Here is a 21,622-nt window from a genome sequence, read left to right on the forward strand (position 1 = left end):
TCAGTGCTCTTCAGCATTAGGTAATAGTGTCTGTGTAATCTGCACTCTGTTAGAGCCCCACAGATGGGAGAAGAGATCATATATGTGCATAAAAGGAGCAAAGCAGATGGGCAAGAGGGTGGAGGGGCTGCCAGGTAACTTCAGTGACGTTTGGCTGAAGGGGCTTCAGGGGACTTTGGCTGGTATTCGAGGTGAACGGGCTGTGCTCCCACAGCTGGAGGGGTAGTTATGTTAAAAAATGCCATGAAATCTTTATCCAAAGAGGATGTGACACGGAGGTGTGAAGTCTCAAAGGGAGAGAGAGCAAACCTCCCTTTGGAGTGACAAAGGAGCAGAACTGCAGCAGGACCGCCAGTCCTGTACCCAGCCAAGGTTGGCATCGCCCTTCTTTGCAGGGATGAAAGCTGTCACAGAGCCGGGTCTAGGCTGAGCAGAAGGCAAAGGCTCCTGCATAGCAGTGTGAATTAAAGCCGAGAGCACGGGGTTTGCCAGGCTCCCTTTAGGGTGACTCTCACCGCTCCAGGAACCAGCGCTGGGTCCGAGCCAGCCTGCTTGCCTTCGTGCCCACCTCTGGAGGGGCTCACGTCTGCTCTCTCCACCGAGAATGCTCTCAGAGGCGTAAGCTGCCAACATCAGCTACACTTGTTTATTTTATTCTCGCTCTTTTTTTCCAGTGAATGCCTTCTCTCACCCTCAGCCCTGCTTCCCCACCACCACCTTTTTTTTTTATTATTATTTAAATTGTTTGACTTGCGAGCTCCATCCCTGGGGAGACTCCTGGGCAGAGATTCACCTGGTCGGAGCCAACTGGCAAATAGAGTCTTTCGCAGACAAGACAGGAGGGCTGCTTGGTTTGAGCAGCTTCACCTTCAGCCAACAGGAAAATAAAATCCTATTTTTGGAGAAGGATTCTGTTGGCGTGAAGACCTGCCAGGATTCCTCGGAGCAGCAGCTGCCAGACTGCCTCCCTTACTCCATCAGGGAAAGTGTTTTAAACTGAATCAGATGTTGTATACATACAACACACCCACCCACATGCGCACACCTGAAAGGGCCTTGGGGAAGCAAAGGACCTTGGTGCATCTCACCAACCTCTGCTGCCCCGAGGACAGCTGCTCCCAGGGACAAGAGACAAGAGGTGGTGGCATCTGCTCGGACCAGGAGCAGCCCTTTGGCTGACAACAGCAAGAAAGAGCAGGCTGCTCTGTTTGTTTTAAGCAGAGGAAGAAAGGAAGGGGAGGTGGAAGGGGATGTAATCCCCTGATGCGGGAGGAGCTGGTTCCAGTGTCTGTCTGGGTCTGGTTGTTCTCAGCAGGAGTCTCCTGGCGTACGAAGGGATGCCCTTTGCAGGGAGTGTGGATGAACAGGAATGAAGGCACTATTGTAGGATCTCAAAGATAGAGATTTAGTTACTGGTTCAGCCTCAGCCTTCTCGCTGTTACCTGGGATAAATCAGTTTGCATCTCCCTCTGTCTCGGTTCCCTCTCTAACAGTGGTTCTTCAGCTTCCCTGAGGACAAACTGTGCAACCCCTGTAAAGCTCTGCTTGGGGTGGGGACAGGAGAGCATGGCAGCACCTGCATCTTGCTTGGTGCAAAGCATCTGCTTGTATGCTTTTTCTCCACCTCCTCTTCAGGCTTCATCTTGCTTCTTTCATTGAACTTCTCCTTCAGACAACGTGAAATGCATTCAGCTGGATGTTTTTCCGCCACCTCCTCTCTGTGTTGCCCAGCTGTGAGACAGAGCCAAAAGTTTTGTCATACCTGACTTCAGCCACTGTGGAGGAGCACCCCGCTGGCTCTTGGCCAACAGAACTTGTTAGTCGAGCATTTTCCTCCCAGCTCTGCTGCCATTTGCCATCCCTTCCTGGTCCTGGTCCTTCTCTGCATGTCCCCTGCCTCCCACAGAGCGGGCAGGATGCACGGCTCGATATTTTTCACTAGGGTGTTTTCTTTGCTGTCCCGATTCTTGAGCATAATTTCCAGCGACCAGGCTTCCTGGAAAACCAGCTGCACCCTGAAAAACGGTGGATTTTTTTGTACAAAAAAACCCTCTACACTCACTTTGAGAAGGTCAGGAGACGCTGAATGTGCTGGACTCTTTAATCCCTTTCACAAGTCTCCTGTAATGGGCTGCCAGTTGCGACCTGCCTGTCCGCCAGCACCATAAAATGAGCTTCCTGCCCCACGTGTTCTTCCTCCTTTTGGGCTCCTCAGGCTGCTGGAGCAGTGCACGGGAGAGGAGAGGTAGTGCTGCCTACAGGAATGAAACAAATGGGATAACAAAGTCTGCTTGTAACTCCTGGGCTGCTTGTTTCAGTTGAATAGTGCTAGTTTTGTTCCTGGGGAACCTCTCTCTCCTTTAGGCTCAGGCAGGAGGGAAGAAGCACTGAAAAAATAGCTTTTACAGACGTGCAAGATCCAATAAATTAGGAAAGTGTGGTCACTGGAACTGTTATTGTGGTTTAAACTGCTACTGCTTACCCCATGGAAAGAAAGGGATTTCTTTTTCATTAGGGGCTTAGAGGATTGATTGTTTCCTGCTGCGCACAGGACTGTGTTGGGACAGCTTTCACAGCCTGGTTTGGGTCTTTGGAGACTGTATGGATGCTAAAATATCCTCCTTTGTGCCACAGCCACCAGCCTTGGCCTCATTTAATGGGCAAAAGACTGTTGATACTTGTGTTGCCAAGCTCAAGTGTCGGGCTAGGATGCCGGGGGTTAATTGAATTGAAGCTGCTCTTTCCATTTGTTTCCTTCTCTGGGTTTGTTTTACAGCTTGGGCCAAAAAGTACCAGGGGACCACCCATCACCCCAGTGATCTGTGAGCCTAGGCCGGGAGGGGTGCTCATGTCAGGAGAGCAGATGGCACGTTAAGGACGATCAGGTGTTGGCAAGGACGGGGCTTCACTGCTGAGGGTTGCCTTGGGCCTGGCTGTTGGAGCAGTGATGGCAGCCCGCACTGTTCTGGGCTTTCTGCTGTTTCCTGCCACTTTGACCCTTTTCCGTCCCATCTTGAGGAGAAGCAGAAACCCTGGCTCTGAGGGGGGAGACACATTGTGCTGTGAACAGGTTTTATTGTCGAACCTCTTACTGGGTAGCTTGGCCAAGTGACCTCAGGTACTCGGCTCTCCACCTTCAAAACAGGAATAATCTGCTTTTTTAGATAGTTGGAGACCTACTGTTGGAGAGCCTGTGTAAAAGGTAGATTTTTATTAACACTATTACCAAGTGCCTCAAATCTCCTCTGTCTTTATCTTTAAGCAGCAAGGTTAGTATGAGAAACTGAGGCATAAGAAGAGATTAATGGGAAATATATGAATTTAAATAATTCCTTATCTGGACACTTTTATTCTGGCAGAGGAGTGCATTGTTTATATCACGTTGGAAGAGATTTAAACCAAATTTAGCAAATGCTCTTAGTCTGGAGCAAGCATTCCTCTAGATGATATTATGCTGCTGTAGTTACATTGATTTAATTGTACTATTCAAAGTAGTAAAATCTTCCCACATTGGCAAGACCTTAGCAGCCGCAGGGCCAGGCTGCTCGGTGGCATCCATGGGTCACTCTATGCCCAGCTCTGCCCTCTGAGAAAGGAAAGATACATCTGGGGGAGTGCTGAAGGCTGTGGCTGAAATCTGCAGCAGCGTAAGTACAGTATCAGTCTGTGCACACTCATATTTTCCTTGGCAAGTTGTGTGACTGTAAACAGCAAAATATTCCAAGGCAGTCTTTTTTTTTTTCTTGTCTTGCCTGAGCAATGAGTTTTCCCTGCACATCTCTGTTCTGATCTTATTGATTCAGTATGTAACAGAGTTATTTTTCTCCTCTTTTTCATTAAAGAAAATTGTAGCCCCCCCCCACCTTCTTGTTATATTGACGTCTTTGTCTCTAGATGGCAGAAGGCTGTTTCCAGCAGTTGCTTACCAGAGCTTCTTGGCATGTGCACAGGCCTGAGGGATGTGGTGCCCAGCTGGAAAAAGGCAGACAACTTTCTCATTCGCAGTGATGCCCGTAAAATTGAAGTGTTGAATCCAAGCAAGCAAGTGATAGCTTGTGTCCGTTCAGGAGTGTGTACTGGATGCTGTAGGGAATTGGTACAGAAGAGGTGAAATGCTGGCTCTGAAGTCAGTGGCAAAATTTTGGCTGTCTTAAACAGGTCTCCCATCTCTCACCTTAGATCAAGTGTCTTTTTACCTAGTTGTGTTGATCAGGAGTTGTAAACGCTCAAAGGTGAAGGGTCTTGGATGCTATCTTTGACTGCAGAGCTTCCCAGTATAGTTTTCCTGGTCTGTCCGCTGGGATCATTTCAATGTTCAGTGTTGCTGATGGGTTTCCAGATAGCGTGTTGCTGCTGGATGACACATTTTGGTTCCCTCAGGTTTGCTTTTCCAAGGTCACCAGTGTTTGTAGTACACAGGGCAGTATGCTGGAGGAGAGACCATCCTTCTGGCTCAGGCAGGACTATCCCCTCCCTGTCTGCTCCATCCCTGTCTCTAAAGCTCTTAGCTAGCCCAGACCGTGGTTGAGTTGTCCTTTGTATCTCACAGTCTGGTGGAGCCAGAGAAGGGTGTAAGGCAGTTTTACTGCGGCTCCTAGTCTGAGTCAAACGCACCCATTAGCAGTTACAGCTTGTTGGTGTGTCTCTGGAGCACATCTTCTGGTGTAGCCTCATCTAAGCAGTACTGCTTACTCTCCAAGACTGCTCCACCATAAACAGAAGAGGGAGCAGGGGTGACAGGAGCTTTCTTTTGCAAGTTACCACTCTGAACTGAAGGACAAAGGTAGATGCTCTGGCTAGGAAGACTTTTATGTGCAAATATATCCTTCGTCTTCCATCCTGATGCCCACAGTTGGAATAGTGTGGAGAATAAAGCAGGACTTCAGCCCTGGTTGAATTAACCAAGTCCAGGAGTCAGACCCTCGGTTAGGCTCTGTGTATGTTCTGTCCACAGGGAGCTCCTCTAGCAGATGACAGGTTCCCTTTAGGCTCAGAGTCAAAGGCGGTGGATGCTGTGTCATATTTTATCTCACTCCGTCTTAAGCGGCATGCAAGAAAAAGAAGTGGAGAGTCGCAGCACTCTCTTACCTCAGTGTCGCAGCCTCCCAAAGCACCCTCCACCGCAGCTGAAGTTCTGAGTAGCCCTGAAGCTGCTGATGTTTGAGCTGGTCCCTGATGGCTCTTGGCAGCCTGCTCCCTGCCAGTCCTTTCCTGAATGAAGTTCAAGTTCAGGGGAAAGATTGAGTCCAATCCATCTTAAACTCAACTGCTTCCTCCTTGAAAATGTAGCTCAGGGAGTTTACTAACCACAGAGGTTATGTACCCCTGTGCTGAGCTCTTTCTGAGGGAGACAGAGCACGACAGGACAGGGAAGAGCAAGCTGCTGTGTGATTTGTTAGTAACAGGGAATTGGGGGGGCTTAGGGGAGCACAGGGTCTGCCTAAGAGTGTGAGAGAGAACGTGTCACACCACCACGTTCTGGCCCAGTACATCCACTCCCTTTTCTATAATTGTTTGAAGTCATCCAAATTTGTATCACATATAATGAGATGATGAAGAAGTCTTTTGTGATGACTTTTTCATGTAGTAAACATGGTCTTTCACAGCTCTGGGGTGTGGACCGTAATGAGCTTGGAACTGTTTGTTCCTCTGGCAAGCTGGAAGATCGTGAACGCATTGGAGTGAATTCACTAGGCATCTTTGATCAGCTCCATTAAGCATCTACACGGGCTTCAACAGGCATCACGCTACTCAGCTATCCTATGAGAATGGGGTACTGTTAAAATGATTGGGTTAGTAGACAGGATGAAATAATTCAGATTGACAATCCGTTTTTGAGGATAGTCGTTCCAGTGAAGTTTATGAATTCTTTCAGAACATAAGGGATTTGGGATTGACTTTTAAGGAAGTACCCTATCAGTAGGGTATTTCTTCCTGAAAGAGGATAGAAAGTTCTGTATCTTTAAATACAGCGTTTGACCTTCCAAATGTGGGATTATAATTTCAAGTGTAAACTGCACGACCTGATCTTCAGGGCTGCATATTCCTTGTTGGACATACTGGAGTACTTGGGTGAACCAAAAGGAGGACAGAAACACTGATGTCCACCCTTTCTCTCTGCTATGCACCCTCACGTTGCCTTTCTACATGGCACTGCAAAAGCCTTGCCTGCCATGTGAAGCGTGCCCAGGGGCGACAACTGGTGCTAAGAAAAGGCACGACTGACTGAGGGCTGGACGTAGCCTGCAAGACAAGGTGTGAATATGTCAGGTCCAGCAGCCTCAGCAATGGCTGCTTTTCATAGCATGGCCAAGGAGAAAGCCTTCCTGTCTCCTCACTGATTCTTCCTCTCAAGGCTCCCAGTAGTTAATGTGTAGCTCATGGCTGAGCCTTGTGAACGGTACTTCTGGTTACCCTTCATTGGCCTAGGAGAGAGCAGTGAATCAGAGCTCTTGGCCTTGCGGAGCTTCTCACTGAGCGGGTGTGCTGGTGGAGCAGGAATGGTTTGGATGAGGACAAGCAGGCTGGATGGCCCACACTTCCTTGTGACCTGCTGTTTACCAAAGTGCTGCACTGAGTGCAGGGGAGGCGGTTTTCAAGCTGACTGTCTTTACACAAGGGTGTGTCAATAACTAATACTCATGTTTGCCTCCTCTCCTCAGGGTTTTCCTGGTGATTTTGGGGAACGAGGACCTCCAGGCATCGATGGGAACCCAGTAAGTTGATAGCTTTTTCCCTTCTTTCTTTCTGTTGCAGTAGACACCACACTGTACTGCATCATGCTAGTTAGAGCTGAAAGAAGCTTTTCAGTTTGGTGGCAGCTGCTAGCAATTTGTTGTTGTCCCTCCTGAAAAATGCCCCTGCCCTGCTCAAGCATGCTGCAAATTCCCACGTTTGACTCAACATCTTGTAACTGCCAGGTCATCGTGTTGCCATGTGCTTTCTGTTTCCACCTATTGCCTTTTTTGCATCTTGGTCTTGATAGATGCTTTCTTATCCTGAGGATATGACTAGAAGAAAAATCAAGAGAGAAAAGGTAGAGATGTTGCTCCTGATGAACAGGCTGTGGTTGGAGCGTGTTGTCCATAACACAGGACCTAATGCAAAGCCTGTGGCAGCCGCAGGAATCACCTTGTTGACTAGTGTGCTCTGGATGAAGCTTTGTATGAACGTAGCAGGGAGTCATAGGCCCACAGACATAGGGACATATCATCACAAGGCACCGCAGACGGCTACTTGAGTGCATGTGAACCCTCAGAGGAGCCGGCCATGTACTCAGTTGTGTAGAGTTCTGAGGTACATAGAGAAAGAGGCATGTTCCTCTCCTTTTCACCACATTTCATTTTCTGATCCAGGTTATCAAGCTGGTATCACTTGGTTTGCGTCTCACTAGCCTGTAGTGCTTCTAAAGTACTCCAAGGTCATACATTTCCTCATCTGAAGTGAATGTTAATACCGGTACAAGAAGTGCCAGATTCCCTGCTCCGGCGTCTGGGAGCACTGAGGGATGGACACCATAGCCCAGGTTTCTGCTGCCCTGCCCCATGCCTCAGCTGGCCCCGGCACTGCAGTGGGAGAAGTCTCCAGGCTCCTGGGTTCTTGGCCTCTCTCCGGTCTTCATCTGAGCCCTGCTGGCTTTCTAAGCATGGGATGTGTCTCCTGGGAATTGGGTCAGGATGGTCCCAGAGACCATTTAAGCAGCTGGATGCTGATAAGGTTTATTTTGCTCTGGTCTTGTAGCACTAAACTGTTACTATGTTCTGTGTTTTCCACTACCCACAAAACATGCCCTTGTGTATTACAAAAGTTCTCAGATGTATTAATTATTCTAAATTGTTTTCTGAATGACTTACAGTTCTCCCTCAATTAGCATGTGAGCAGTACTGATTCATCCTTGAAATTCCTGCTGTCTCGGTTATTCACACATAATCACTGTGCTGCTCTTGGTGTTTGATGGGATGATTTGTGTGAAGTAACCCACTCTGCATGTGTCTTCAAGTTCCCATTCGTCATACATGCAGCATGAAAGTTATTTTCACAAGCGACTCTAACCAGCAAGCCAAGCTCAGCCACGCTTCAACCTTTGTGGGAATTCAGCACGAGAGTCACAAACGCAGTGAACTGACAGAATTAGATTCCCAAGGAATACTTCTGCAGGACTTTTCCCATCCTTCCGTCAACTTAAGCCATGGGTCAGAGTGGAATCAGTAGTCCTAAAGTAGAAGACTTTTTAGGTTGTATTTCCAGCCAGCCCACCAGGAAGAGCAAGAATCCTGGAGGTCAGAAAGACTTTTTTTTTTCACCCCAAATAACTTGTTTTGTTTTCTTTTAAATTTGCAAGTTGTCTAAGCCCCATTCAGAAGATGTGCTCAATGTTAGCCGAACGCCAGTTCCCAGAGCATCGCAGAGAAGCAAATGTCCCTTCCGTTGATTCAGCCAGATGGATTACTCTTCTTTCATCTTATCAACGGCTTTTAAATATTAATGTGCCTTGGAGATTGTAGAATGAAAACAGACTGTTTCGGCTGACTTAAAGGGAGGTTCACAGGGTCACAAGTGGAGTCACAGACGCAGAAAAATGCCAGAAAGTCTGTTTGTGGAACACACAAATATGCCGAGTTTGCTAGGTGGAGTATGCGGCTAAATTGTAGGCAGGCGGGCAGGCTGCCACGGGTCCCGAACTGCCCCGTGCTCTGCTTGATCCCCGGAGCACTTACGCTGCCGCCGCCTCTGCCATCGCGTGGGGATGGCTGAAGCCGACAGTCTCTGATCTTCTTTCCGTCCCCTCCAGGCAAAGCAAAGGCTCTTCCAGCCACAGAGGCGTTTTTCCCTCCGACCAACTTGCTGAGAACTGTTGAGCCATCACATTCCAGATCCCTGTTCCCGGAGCGCTTTAGCCACTCCAATTAGTCTCTTAATCACAGGAATTAGACATGGGAAAGGACTGTTGATTCATCTCCTTGTCTCTTGTCCCAGTGCCTGGTTCATGCACTGAAAAAAGGAGGATAGAGCCCGATTCCCCCCGGAGGTCAGGGACCAGCCTGTCATTGCTGATAGCCAGGAAAGAGCCACCTGTAAATCCTCCATCCCCAGGCCAGGGAATGGCTCAAATTAACACCTAGTCCTGTCCACATCTCCCAGGGGAGTCCACCCCCTCGTCTTCCAAGAGGAAATCCTCTTGCGTTAGATGTGAGGCCGTGTGTTTCCACTTTTACCCTTTCTCTTGAGGAATACTCACATGACACAGCTCGGCAATCTAGGCAGTCCCTCCTGCAGCTGGTGGGACCAAGAGCTGACCATCCACCCACTCTTCATCCCAGCCACCCTCGGAGCCTGCAGAGCTTCCTGGGACACCCAGACCACCGTGCAGCTCCTGTGCTCAGCATCCCTGGGGATATTCCCTCTTCTGGCTGAGCCTAGTAATGCCAGGCCTCGACTAAAAGCTTGAAGCCGACCTTATTACAGTAGCTCTGAGGACGTAGAAATCCCACCCGTGAGGAACAATTGCTCCACAGATGTCCCAAGTATGCAGGAAAGGAACCGGCCATAAAAAAGCAATTTTAGGCTGGTTGAGATTATGAAACGCTTTTTGTGTGTGCTTGCCCAATAGTCCTTTACTCCACTTCCCATAAAATAAACACACGTAACCCTTTACTCAAGGAGACTGAGCACGTTTAGTCACGTTGCGTCCCCTTCTCTTTCATTCTTTCACTAGGCAAATCTTTCCGTAAAAGGGGAGCTTTATTGCACTGAAGGGGACTCCACCAGATGTGCACCATAAACTGAGCTGGGCCGTCAAAGAAAGTAGCCAGCGTGATCCAGAGCAGGGGTAGGGCTGTCTGAGCCAACGGGAAGTTTCGTATTTCCAGTGCACTTGTTTTGAGAGGCCCTGTTGGAGACAGAGGTGTGTGAGAGCAGGTCCTTGCCCTGACAAGCAACCCACTATCGATGCAACAAGGGAGTGGGTGATCCACTGAGGGAGGCATGGGGACAGACTGAGCATCACATAGGGACTGCTAAAGTACTTAGGGACCCAGATAAGTGATTTGTGCGGGTCTGACACAGCTTCTCTGCTGCGCATCACCTGGGAATGCCATCAGACACCTACCGGCACTGCTGGCACCTGCGTGTCTTTGGAAAGCTGGGCCGGAGGGAGTTTGTGGTGAAGCTGAGAATTCAAATCAGCCCCCCAAACCCCGAGAGCAGTCTGTCCCTGCAGTGGTGCACTCTGAGGTGCTCTTGAAAAGCCTCTAAGAGGAGCTGGCGCTTTCCAAAATGCCCTGCTTGGGAGCAGGCTGTAAGAGAAGGCAAATGGGCACGGAGCCCAAGACGAAATGCCTGCAGTCCATCTCCTGCTCTCTGTGGTGTGATTAAGTGACTCGTCCTCCAAGCAAGTGCTGAGTTCCTTGCAGAGCTCCCAGCTCCAGGGACAGAGGTGCTGGGCCACATCCCTGCTGACAAGCTGCAGCCCGGAGGCTAGGGGCTTTTTCTGGAGATTAAAGAAATGGCTAGGTGATGTTCTGGGTGGGAGCCTGGATGGGTGAGGCAGAATGCAGAGGACACTGCTGGTTCCCCACCTTAAACCAGCTCTTAGATATAGGAGGAGCAGCCTCAGATTACCCCATGTGCCAAACACGCTCTCAGGGCCCATCAGCCTGCACCAGGAGCTGACATACCCTCTCCCCAAATTACCCAGTTTAATTTTCATCCAAGTCTTCCCTTTCCCATGAGTTTTATTGTTTCTTCACCACTCTCAAAACCCTCACCTTCCCAATACAGAGCAGCAGCTTTCCTCTCCTTCCCACCTTCGCTTTGCTGCCCCTGTGCCCCCTCTGTACCCTGGTCCCTCTCCCTGCCCATACCTTCATCTTACCTGGGGCAGGCTCCCACCCACTCCCCTGCCCGCACAGTGAAATGCTGCTTTTATCCAGCCTGCTCCTGTGAGGGGAGGTCAGCCCTGCAAATAACTGCCCAACAACAAGCAGCCCTGTGTCTGGAGAGGCTGCGCTTGCTAAGGTGGAAGCTCTCGAGCTTTGGCTGGGGAAGGGGCTGTGGGGGGGCATGGAAGGGGGAGGAACGATCTTTTCCCTTCCCTCAAGTTCTTGAAACACTGAGCTGCCTTTCAGCCTCAGTTTGTCTACAAAGTGTCTGTAACCATGTCGGTTTGTCTTTCCTTTTAGGGAGAATTGGGAGCCCCAGGTCCTCCTGGAGTCCTTGGACTCATTGTAAGTACAAAAACAAATGGAGATCTGGCTTCTCGGGGCTTTAACCCTTTCAGCCTGCATAACTACACATGGATTTTCTCCTTCCCGTGGCAGGGCAGTAAGCAGGATGGCTGTTTGTGTGGAGGAGGCTTGAGGTCTGGGGAGAGAGGAGGTCGCCTGGTAGACTGAGAGGTGGAGGAGGGCAAACCCTTTCTAAGCAAAAGGGAACAGGTTAAAGGTTTGCCATTAGTGCCCTTATTCCTGGATAAGTCACCCTTTTGATAACATTTACCAGGGTATTTCTTCAAAGATGCAATATTCATTCCACACCAGGATCTGTCATCCTTTAAAAAGGAAGCCCCTGTAAGCAGTAACCTAAGGACACGCAGTTCTTGCTCACTAGAGAGACATGGGCAGGAACCATTTGTCCTCTGGGTATACAGGAATTGTACATGCCCTCTCACCATCCCATCACTAATCCAGGTAATTATGTACGCGCTCAATTCCACCCTTCATTACACTCTTCCCCAGCAGGAGATAAATGGCTGTAAGGGTGGGTGGCAACTCATCCTCTGGCAGCTGTGCTGGTGTTAGTGAATGCCCAGCTGAACATGGATGGTTTATGAGGTCTCAGGACTTGTTTCAAGTTATTTTCTTCCATGCACAAAATGTGGTAAGTTCTGTTAGTCCTACAGCGTTCTTTCAAAATGATTCCTTCTTGGCTAGGATGATCCATGAAAACTAGACTTGCAATGAATGGTTAAAAACCTTCCCCTTTTGCCTTCCCATAACTTAAATTACAAAGCTTAAATTACACAGCTTAAATACACCAGTGCATATGGCAGTTGAGATCAAGGCCTCGATTGCCCCAGACGTTGCACAAACATAGAGCAACGAACCCAGAAATCTTAGACTCCATGGGGGAAAAGCAGAGAATGTGTGGAACAAGTGTACCCATCTTGCAGATGGGGGATTGGGGCACAGGTGGATTAAGGCTTCAGAAATTTTTTCTTGGGGCCAGGAGTTAGGTCTGTGTTTCCTCTTGTTAGTGGAGATGAAAATAGCTACTTTAGCCATAGCAGCAGAAAGGATGGGCTCCTGGCAAAGAGCTGTGAGAGGGAGATCGCTATTTAAAAGAATATGATTGAAGGTATTGGCCAAATTGGATCATATTTCTCCTAGCTTTTGGAAAGATTTATCTTATCCTGGTTGCTATTATCTCACAGATATTTGTTTGTTAGAAAGTGAAAGGTCAGACATGGTAAATGTGATTCAGATCCTTCCAGAGCTGGTGGAGGCAGGAGGCTGCCTGTCATCCCCTCCTAGCTGGCCCAGCCAGTGCCGTGCTCTTGTGCGCTTGGGATAGATCACAGGGCCCAGGAAGGCCAGGGTTTGCCTGGAGCTGACCTGAAATGAGGACAGGCAGTGTCCTCACCTGCCTTTGTGATCATGCTGGTTGTGTCCCGCGTTGGCTACAGCTGCCCAAATGGCACCGAATTCTATGGGAGGTGCAACTAAACTGGTTTTTCCCTGACTGGCCCCAAGATCTAGCACTGCATGTCCTAGACCAGGATTCAGCTCCATCACCAGGTATCTGGGTCTGTCACCTTCTCTGTCTTGATCCATTATGTTGGTCTCTACTGACATCCCAAGTTCTAATGTTTTTGCTGGAAAAGGGCAAAACCAGCAGTTCTCCTTTTGCTGCTAAGCCTGTTCAGTCTTAAACTGTAAATATTTCTTCTCCCTTCCCATCCAGATGAAGAAATCATCATTCCTGTTGTGAGCTTCTCCCTAGCTTTACTTTTAAGGCAAATAGCTGGTCCTTTGCAATGCCTTTTTTTCAGGAATTGCTTGCTGCAGCAGTAGCAATCAGTTGCTGTCTTTCCCAGTTAGTCTGTTGGTGCCACTCTGAGCAGATAAACATTTCAAACTGAGACTCAGGTCAAACTGAGTCAGATCTTGTGTCCCAGGGTAATATGCAACTCCTGAATTCAGGATGCTGAAGCATCTCTAGCGGGATTGAGCCAGGAGTGACCTCCTCCCCTCTCCTGGGGAGAAGGGGGCACATCCATCCTGCCTCCTCCTCTCCGTGGGACAGCACCAGCCTCCTTCCCTGGGGTCCGCAGCATGGGGCTCACGCTGCGGGACAGGGAGAAGGTGGCTGGGTGTTTGCTGCGGGCTGGCCCATGGTCAGTCGCTTCCTTCCTTCCCAGCTACAGCCAGGGCCTGGCCGGGTTCCTCCACGCACCCCGCAGGTGTTTGGGTTCGCTGTTTAAGAGAGGCTGAAGAGCAGAATTAAGCGTAACTAAAGCCTCTTGCTCTCCTAATTAACTGTGTGGGCAAAGCTTTAAGTAAACGTGTTTCTACAAGAAGCCTTTATGCTGGGAGGTATGAAAAGGGCATCTGTTTGGGCGGCTGCGGCCCAGTGTGGCCGTGGGCCCGGGGCCGCGGGCCCAAGAAGCGCTCCTTCAGCAGAGCCTTCCCTGTTTATTGACACATTGCGGGCGAGGCTGGGGCACCCTGTCACTGCCTCTCTTCATGGGCAGAAAGCAGGCAAAGCCGGCCGCTGAAGGCTTTTTTGTAGGCACCGACAGTGAGCTCCAGTGCCCTCCTGTGCTGCAGTGTCTCGTACAAGCCCCAGTACACGCTGCCATGCTGACTTCTCCCTGCATCAGAACAGCCACGCTGAGGAGACACCTCCCTCCTTCCCTCCTGTGTCTCCTCTCTCCTCCCCATATCGCTTTTAGATATCAGAGCTCGGTAGCGACCCAAATTTCTTGACTGTTGCCTTTGTTGCTGTTTGGTCGGTGTCCTTTTTAACACACCCTCAGACTCCCTCCGGAGAACTCACGCATACTGTGGTAGGGTCTTTCTGAGAACACAAGTAACTTCACTGAGAATGAATACACTCCAGGATTGTCATAAACCAGCTCAATATTTTAATTTTTCAAATAGTGGAAGAGGGAAATTAATCCATTCAAAAGTTAGCAAGAACACAAAAGTTTTCTCAGATCCTACCATAGTTGCAGAATTCAAGGTGGTTTCTTAATTAATTTTCCATTATTTTGCCATCAATTTACTACCCTGAATTCCTTATCTATTTTTTAAGCGGATTCAGGACCTCAGGCTCCTGGTTTTGGAGCCTGACCATGCTCCCCAACACCCGAATCTCCTGTGGCGCAGGAGCGGGATGCTCACACGTTCTCCGGGCATCCCGGATTGTGGTGGCCGTGCACAGCAGCACGGTGGGGCCGGGTGAGCTGATCATGGGGGACAGCTCACATCTCAGTGGTTGGTTAGTGTCGAGGCGCTTTGGGGTCTCTTCTTTGTGGCAAGAGCAGGATGCAAATAGGAGCTGCTCTTCTTCCCTCACGTGCCTGCGAGGCAAACACACTGTGCTGCTTTTACCCAGAGGCTGCCTGCCCATTAAAAGTCTCTTGACTCATGCCAGGGTGCTGCTTCTGCTGAAGTCGCTGGTGCAATTCCTCAGGGATGCTGAGAGACTGGATAGGAGAGGAATTTCACACCACATACAGCTATCTGTTGGTTTTGCACCTAATGACTTCAGTAATTTTCTTTCTCTTACTAGGGTGACATGGGCCCTGTTGGACCAATAGGCTATCCAGGACCAAAAGGCTTAAAGGTGAGAGAACAACTGAGCTGTGTGAGCTCTTGTCCCTCCACAGCAGCGCTGAAGGTTGTTCTGTTCCTCCCTTGGGTAATGGTGACTGTCCTGAGAGACAGCAATAATGCTTGTCCATTGACCCCGGCACGGGACTGTTGACCACAACATCCCACTGGTGGTCTGCAGTAGGCGTAAGTCAATGGAGAACCCCAGGGGCATTTTCCCTCCAGCTCATGGGTGTTTAAAGAACGTGTAATTGAGCACGCTTTGGGAGCAGCCTGGCGTTTGGCCTTGGGGCTGGGCCAGGGCAATGCTGTGGGTCTGAGCCACCAGCCCTGTCAGGGACAATGCCATAGACCTGAGCAAGTCTTCACAGTGGCACGGTCTCACTCTGAACTTTCTTTTGTTTCAGGGGCTGATGGGAAACCCTGGAGAACATGGACTGAAAGGTGATAAGGTGATCTGAATACTCCCTTATTGCACTGTGTTTTAATTTTGCATGTGAAATCCCCTTTCTAGCTTCTCTTTCTTATTCAGCACCATGGTACGGGTTCCACTCTGACTGGCTCTTTGCCCCCATCCTCCCACCCTCTCTCCTTTCTTGACACTCCAGTTTTGATTTTCCTTTCTTTTATGATACCTGCCCCATCCCCTTTTCTATGGAGTTCTGGTATAGATCAGTTATGCTCAGATCCTCTTTGGAGCTTGTTTCCCACTGATGATAACAGTAACTGAGATTATCTGGTGTTTCACTGGGCTTTTGTGTTTTTACATTGGTTACATGATGGGATGGAGAGGAGGATGAAGACCTAACAACACTGACAGTGGGTTTGCATTAATGCATTTGCGGGAAACACGATGTGACAAAGCAGCACAGCTCACTGGATCAAGCAAACCAGCTGGATCCCCAGGAAAAACTGTTCTGTGTTAGGTACTTCTGCTCCTCTTCAGAGAGGCTCACCTCGGTTCAGCTTCCTGCTGAGAGGAAATTGCCTTATGCCAAACTGATACAAATCACTTTAGAAAAAGCAAAAAGGAGAGGGGCATTGATTGCAGTGATTTAGTGCTGCTGGCACAAAAACACGCAACTTGAGCTAAATCAGCATGAAGCTGTATGTGTAAATGTCTCACTGTCATGAGAACCATCCTCCTACAGATATTCGACTGTAGGATTTATTTAGTCTGAAAGAGTGGGAGGTGCAATCATTTATCGTTGGCTCTGATTGCTCAGGAGGGCAGTGGGAAAATGACCATTAAGTATATTCTCCTCCTCCTGTCTGATGTCTTATTCTCTTGTTAGATGTTTGCTTTTAGAGAATGATTTAGCAGCCCAAAACTGCCCATGGAGGAAGTAGTGTCAAGCCAGTTGATTCCACTCTCCTTATATTATAGCCTCTCTTTGCCAGGGCTCCTGTGTCTGCAGTTTCCATTTCTCCCCATACCGCCTTTTCACTTTTGTAGGGAGGAAGGACAGGGCAAGAGAAGGACTTTTTCTTTAGGACAAGCTTAACACATTGTAGCTGGTTTCTTGACTCAGCACCAATTCCTAGAGCCTACAGACTCTTCTGTCTGCTCCTTGGAATAAATGGTTGAATATTTTAAGAATTGCCAACATTTAAATCATTGTTTAGCAAAATTAACCTTCCATCACTTTGCACAGACTGCTCTGTTTATTTCTCCAGCCGCTGCTCTCACGGTAACCAAATGGTTTGCAGCTCTCCCTAGAGTTATCCTTACAATACTCCCAAGTGCAGAATTGTCCATCCTCCCCCAATATCCATCCTCCCCATGGTCAGTCTTGCAGCCTCTCTCCTGAGGTGCAGGAAAGCTTTTCTTGCCCTCCCTAGCTCCCTCTCCCACTGCATTTTCCTTGGACAGGACAGACGTCCTTCCTTGCATTCATTACAGTCCTTTCCTAATCCAAGACTTGACAAACCATCCCTCCTACTCAAGCCTGCTCCATCCCTAATGAGCTGACTTTCATTCGAATATCCTGGGTGCTATCAAACACTCAGATCAGACCAACGATGATTGCAGAGTCAGAGAGAGCTTCCAAAGAGCTTGTGTGTATCCTTTCCAGCAGTCCCACAGCCAAAGGGCTGGGAAATACCAGCTAAAGGAAAATCAGACCCACTTAGGCATTGATGGCCACAAGACTCATCTACTCAGGTGAAGGCACGCAGCTCTGGCATTGCCAGTTTTAGCCAAAGCATCTGAGTTTGCTTCACTCGTTCGCATGAGTACAAAGTTCATCAGCTCTCCTTACGTTTGGGGGAGGATTTGGCTTTGTGTTTTTTTCAGTTGTTTGGTTTTCTGATTTGTTGGTCTTGCTGTTCAGCTAGTTGGCCCAGTTTATAATACATCCCTTCTCCAACTGATCAAAAGGCTGTTGCATTCATTCAGTCACTCCCACGCTGCTTTAGTGAATGGCACCTTTAAGCTTTTTATTTCCTCTCACTCTGATTTGGGCATCATGAGCAAAAACACTTATCTCTTCTTACCGCTTGTTTACATTTGTGTCTAATCACTTATGTTCTGGTACCACTAAGAAATTGAAATGATGTCTGGTCTTGCTGCTTTTGCTCAGTTTGTAGCAAGGGGAAAACTCTGCCTTCAAAGAGCTTGTGGTCTAAATGCACGTGTGGTAGAAGGAAGGGACGTTTACGCCCTTCATGTTATGTGAGGGCTCCTGAGTCACAGAAGTGACCAAGGAGGAGGTTGCTAGAGGTGGGAAGTACACCCTGGCCTCTTGGACCTTGCCGTGATCATCTTTCATCTTGTCGCCTGCCTTGTTTCAATTGAAATGTTTTCTGTCTCAGCCTGCATCATAAATCTTTCTTTGCCCCCCTTGTTTTTGCCACATGCTTTTTAATTGATGCTGGTCTTAGAAATATCTGACTTAAGGAAATCCCACATATATAGGAAAGTAGAGGCAGGATCTCTCTGTTCACTTAGTGCCTGGTTGAGCTTGGGTCACAGGACAGACCCTGCCTAGAGCAGGGGGATTGGCTTGTGTTGGAGGCTCCCTCCTCTAATCTCTCACCAGTTGTGTCACTGTTAGTTTCTGCTGTAGGCTGTGACATCTTAGTTAAAGGCTTTCTCTGGTTGCTTACTATTCTTTGTTGGTCCATTAGGTTTTGACTTCATTATAATCCTCCATCGTCTTCTTCAGACAAAACTGCCTCACTGCTATGACCAGAAGCAGAAGCAGCCTCCTTGAATCTTGTGTTTATTCCCTGTGTCTGTCAGTCTGAAAGTTTCCCTCTTGCCATTCTTGAAACCTTTCCAGACCGCGGTTGTTGCAGTCTGCCTCTGCAGAGATCCTTATTCATAGCTTGGTCACCTCCCAAGTAACAGAGTTCCCCTCTCTGCTGGATGTTGAAAATGCAATTACAAGGGTGAACTTAGCTAACTAGTTGGGGATGACAGTCCAGCCACCGTGCAGCAACTTTTTCCCTGCACGTTGGTGGGGCTCAAGCACACCCACCCACTGCACCACTCTGAGCATACGAGGTCCCTGAGTTCCCTTTGAAGGGCAGATCATTTCAGACTTCCAGGCTGGTGCTGCTTCCCTGCAGCGCACTCACCAGGAGAGCTGCAGGAGAAGGAGGGGCTGGCACCGTACCGTGCAGAGCCGACACACAGCCCATACAGCAGAAAGCCGTGTTAGAGTCCGCCAGTCCCGTTCACACCCCGGCTTGTGAACAGGGTTTAGAAATCAGTTGAAGACACACGATTTTCCACAGGGGCTGACCTGCCATCTGCCAACTGTCCAAGCATCTTTCCTGAGACTTTAAGTGGGCACCTCAAATGTCTAGTCCATCTCTGATAGACCTGAGCCATATGCTGTGTGTTGAATGTGCAAGATGAACTAATCCAGGTTCTAGCAAGCACAGATGATGCCCAGGCTCAGCCCAACAGTAGCTGTCAGCCTTACTAAACGTGCCCATTCCAGCGGCAAATCAACACCTTATACCAGAGGGTCCCAGCCTACCGAAGGCCGAATCTGAAGATGTTGGGTGGATTCTCTGGAAAGGACTTTCTAATAAACCTGTTTAGGAATGGAGGCTTTTCCAAAAGGAATGAGAGGGATTATTGAAGGAGAACTGCAGTAGCCTCCCATTACATGGCCAGAGGGGAGGGGGATAAATGTACTGGCTCTCCCCTCTTCTCCACCGTCGTTTTCAGAAAGCTGGTAAACACAGAGTTAAGCTTCATTTTTTTTTTTTTAAAAAAAAAAAGCCCTAGACATTTGGCAGCATCTGAAATGCTGGGTCAGCAGGGGCAGAAAGCTGCAAACCTCATGCTCCACGCTGACAGTTATCAGTAACCTCTTGTAATTAGTAATTCATGGCAGATGAGAGCAGCCTGGGGGGCCTCACACCTTCCATCTGCTGCCACTCACGGGCTAGCCCAGGTTTGAGGGGGAAGAGGGATTTCGAGAGTGTCTGGCAAGGGATGGTCTGTTTCCTCCCATCGTAGTTCTGCAGAACTTGGCTTCTTTGAAGGCCAAGTTGTGAAATCACATCTTTGTATCTAGCAGCTACACAGGCAAGTACAGAGCACACCAATGCTAGCCAACCCCTTCTGCATCCCCCATAAAAGCTTGGTACCACAGAATTTAATGATGTTTTCTACAGCTTCGGTTTTCCCACAGCATGGGTCATCCTTCTGTTTCCATATATATGTTTTCATGGAGGCAAGGAGAGGGGGCAGAGAGGGCTGGATCTGCTGTTACAGGGAGAAGTGGAATTGCTGTATTACCCTGTAATAAAGAGTGGTCTTGAGGAGACCATGTGATGTGATGAGTACAGAGGGAAGGTGGAGGAAGTGGAGGAAATCCTGGCTCCTTGTTCACATAAAGGAGTTTTATGAATCAGGACATCTGTAACTCGTGAAGGACGCAGCTCAGTAAAATACCTCTAGTAGTTTTGCAGTGTTAGCTCCCCTAGCATTGCTAAGCAGAAGGTCTTGGGAAAAGAGATGTCCAGTTGAGAGCAAAATGAGTCCTGTGCACAGCAACTTCCTCTGCGTCCTACAGACAGCAAACGTGCCTCACACTTGCAAATCTGTCCCTTCCCTCGTAGCCCCTTCTCTGTGCGCTGTGGCGTTAAGGAGGGCCTCAGGGTCTCTGAGGCTGCATTTCTTTTAGAGGTGAAACATGAAACGTAGGCAGTATCCCATGGGCAGAGCCTGTTTGTAATTTCAGATTGTACATTCCTCCTCCTCTGCGTGAGCAAAGCCCTTGCAGCCCCTTTTCGTCATCTCGGCGTCGCTTTTTTAATAACGAACATGCCTGACCTCTTTCCTCCTTATTTTTTTCCCTCACGTTAAGGACACACACCCTGAGTCACAGTTTCAGATTTCCTGTGCTCAAGGCAGGTGAAAGGGGATGCACTAGACCTCAGTTTTGGTTTGGGATATTAATGACCGTTGCAGATGGATCATTCATGCCGTGACATTTTGCTGTGCTATTGCAATAGCCTGTGAACATCTTGCACGGAGCCCAGCTAAAGATAAGGGATGTGTTTTGTCTTTCCTGCTTCCTTCTCGTCCTCTCTAATGCCCGTTTCTCAGAGTTGTTTGAAAACTGTTTTCTCTGGCATGCAGCCGCTATCCCACTTTGCGTAAAGGGCAGAGATAAAGGTTTGTGTTCCTGCCTTTTGCTATGCTCAGGAAACTCTTTTCTTACAGTAGTCATTTCTTAATGGCCAAGGATTTCTTCCAAAACAGTATTTCAGTGGCCGCTTATACTGACCGAGTAGAAAACTGATTAATAAAAAAAAAAAAATCTTTTTTTTTTTTTGACCCTCCGCATAGGTGATAAGACAAGGATTTTTCAGAGCAGACCTCTCACTTTCAAGACAAACTATTTTCCTGCTGTCTTCTGGCAGGAGCCAGAATTGGAGTTGCCTGCTGATTTCAGTGTTTTAAGCCTCAGACTAGATAAAATAAGGAGAAAATTCAGAGAAGATGAGAGAAATCTGGCAATGGCTGGAGTTGAGCTGGGTCATACAGTAGTTTTTTTGCCATCGCTATTGTATCTAATCCTTGGGGTTCACCCGAACTGAAGCTGTGTAAATAGCCTTTTTTTTCCATCTGCTTGTGTAGCGGAAAAAAAAAAAAAAAAGGATGGAAAATAGTTTAAATGAAGCAAAAAGTTAGTTATTTGACTCAAATTAAAATATTTTACGTTAAAAAACAAATGAGTAAAATTCATTTAACTTTTTTTAAGAGCAACATTTCAATTTTGCTACATAAGAGACTTATTTTGAAGATGGTTCAGTGAAATGTTCTGGGAACATTTACCAAAACATTGAAGCAAATTTAGCATGAATCCATGAAATGTTTCCATCATTGAATCTGCATAGTTCTTAATTATTTTTCTTCTGAAAAAGTTGTCTCGAAAAAGTCTTTCCCAACTCAAGCCTTAACCGTCCCCAATTTCATTATCCCCAACCATGTTACTGAAGTAGTTAGAATTATTTCACCTCTCTGATAACAAGTGGGTGGTTTTTGCTTGAGCAGAAGGAGAATTCCTCTGTCATCTCTTTGTAGACTTTGGCTCTGTCGCAGGAGTCCATATATCTTCCATGTGGACTCTGTTTAAACATATAGCTCTCTGCTCTTGGATGGCTTGTTCCCTTACTCGGAAGCCAAGTTGAGAGGCATGTGCTGTGCATGGGACAGAGTTCCTCTAACAGTTATTTCAGTTGGGTCTTGTCATTGTACCAAGTTTTTTTACAGTCATTCCTCCTTTGACTTCCCAAGTAGAATTTTCCTTTCTCTGCCC

The 21,622-nt window shown here is 48.1% G+C and overlaps 1 protein-coding gene across 1 annotated transcript in view; it reads left to right on the top strand.

Moving 5' to 3' along the window:
* Positions 1 to 21,622, top strand: part of COL27A1 (collagen type XXVII alpha 1 chain) — a 134,108-nt gene that overhangs the window by 32,625 nt on the left and 79,861 nt on the right. The window contains exons 10-13 of the mRNA XM_068413834.1: positions 6,663 to 6,716; positions 11,181 to 11,225; positions 14,794 to 14,847; positions 15,242 to 15,286. Coding sequence (XP_068269935.1) covers positions 6,663 to 6,716; positions 11,181 to 11,225; positions 14,794 to 14,847; positions 15,242 to 15,286 — 198 coding nt within the window. The remainder of the gene's footprint in view (positions 1 to 6,662; positions 6,717 to 11,180; positions 11,226 to 14,793; positions 14,848 to 15,241; positions 15,287 to 21,622) is intronic.

The sequence above is a fragment of the Nyctibius grandis genome, chromosome 16, assembly GCF_013368605.1.
Source record: "Nyctibius grandis isolate bNycGra1 chromosome 16, bNycGra1.pri, whole genome shotgun sequence".
In the NCBI taxonomy this organism is placed as follows: domain Eukaryota; kingdom Metazoa; phylum Chordata; class Aves; order Nyctibiiformes; family Nyctibiidae; genus Nyctibius; species Nyctibius grandis.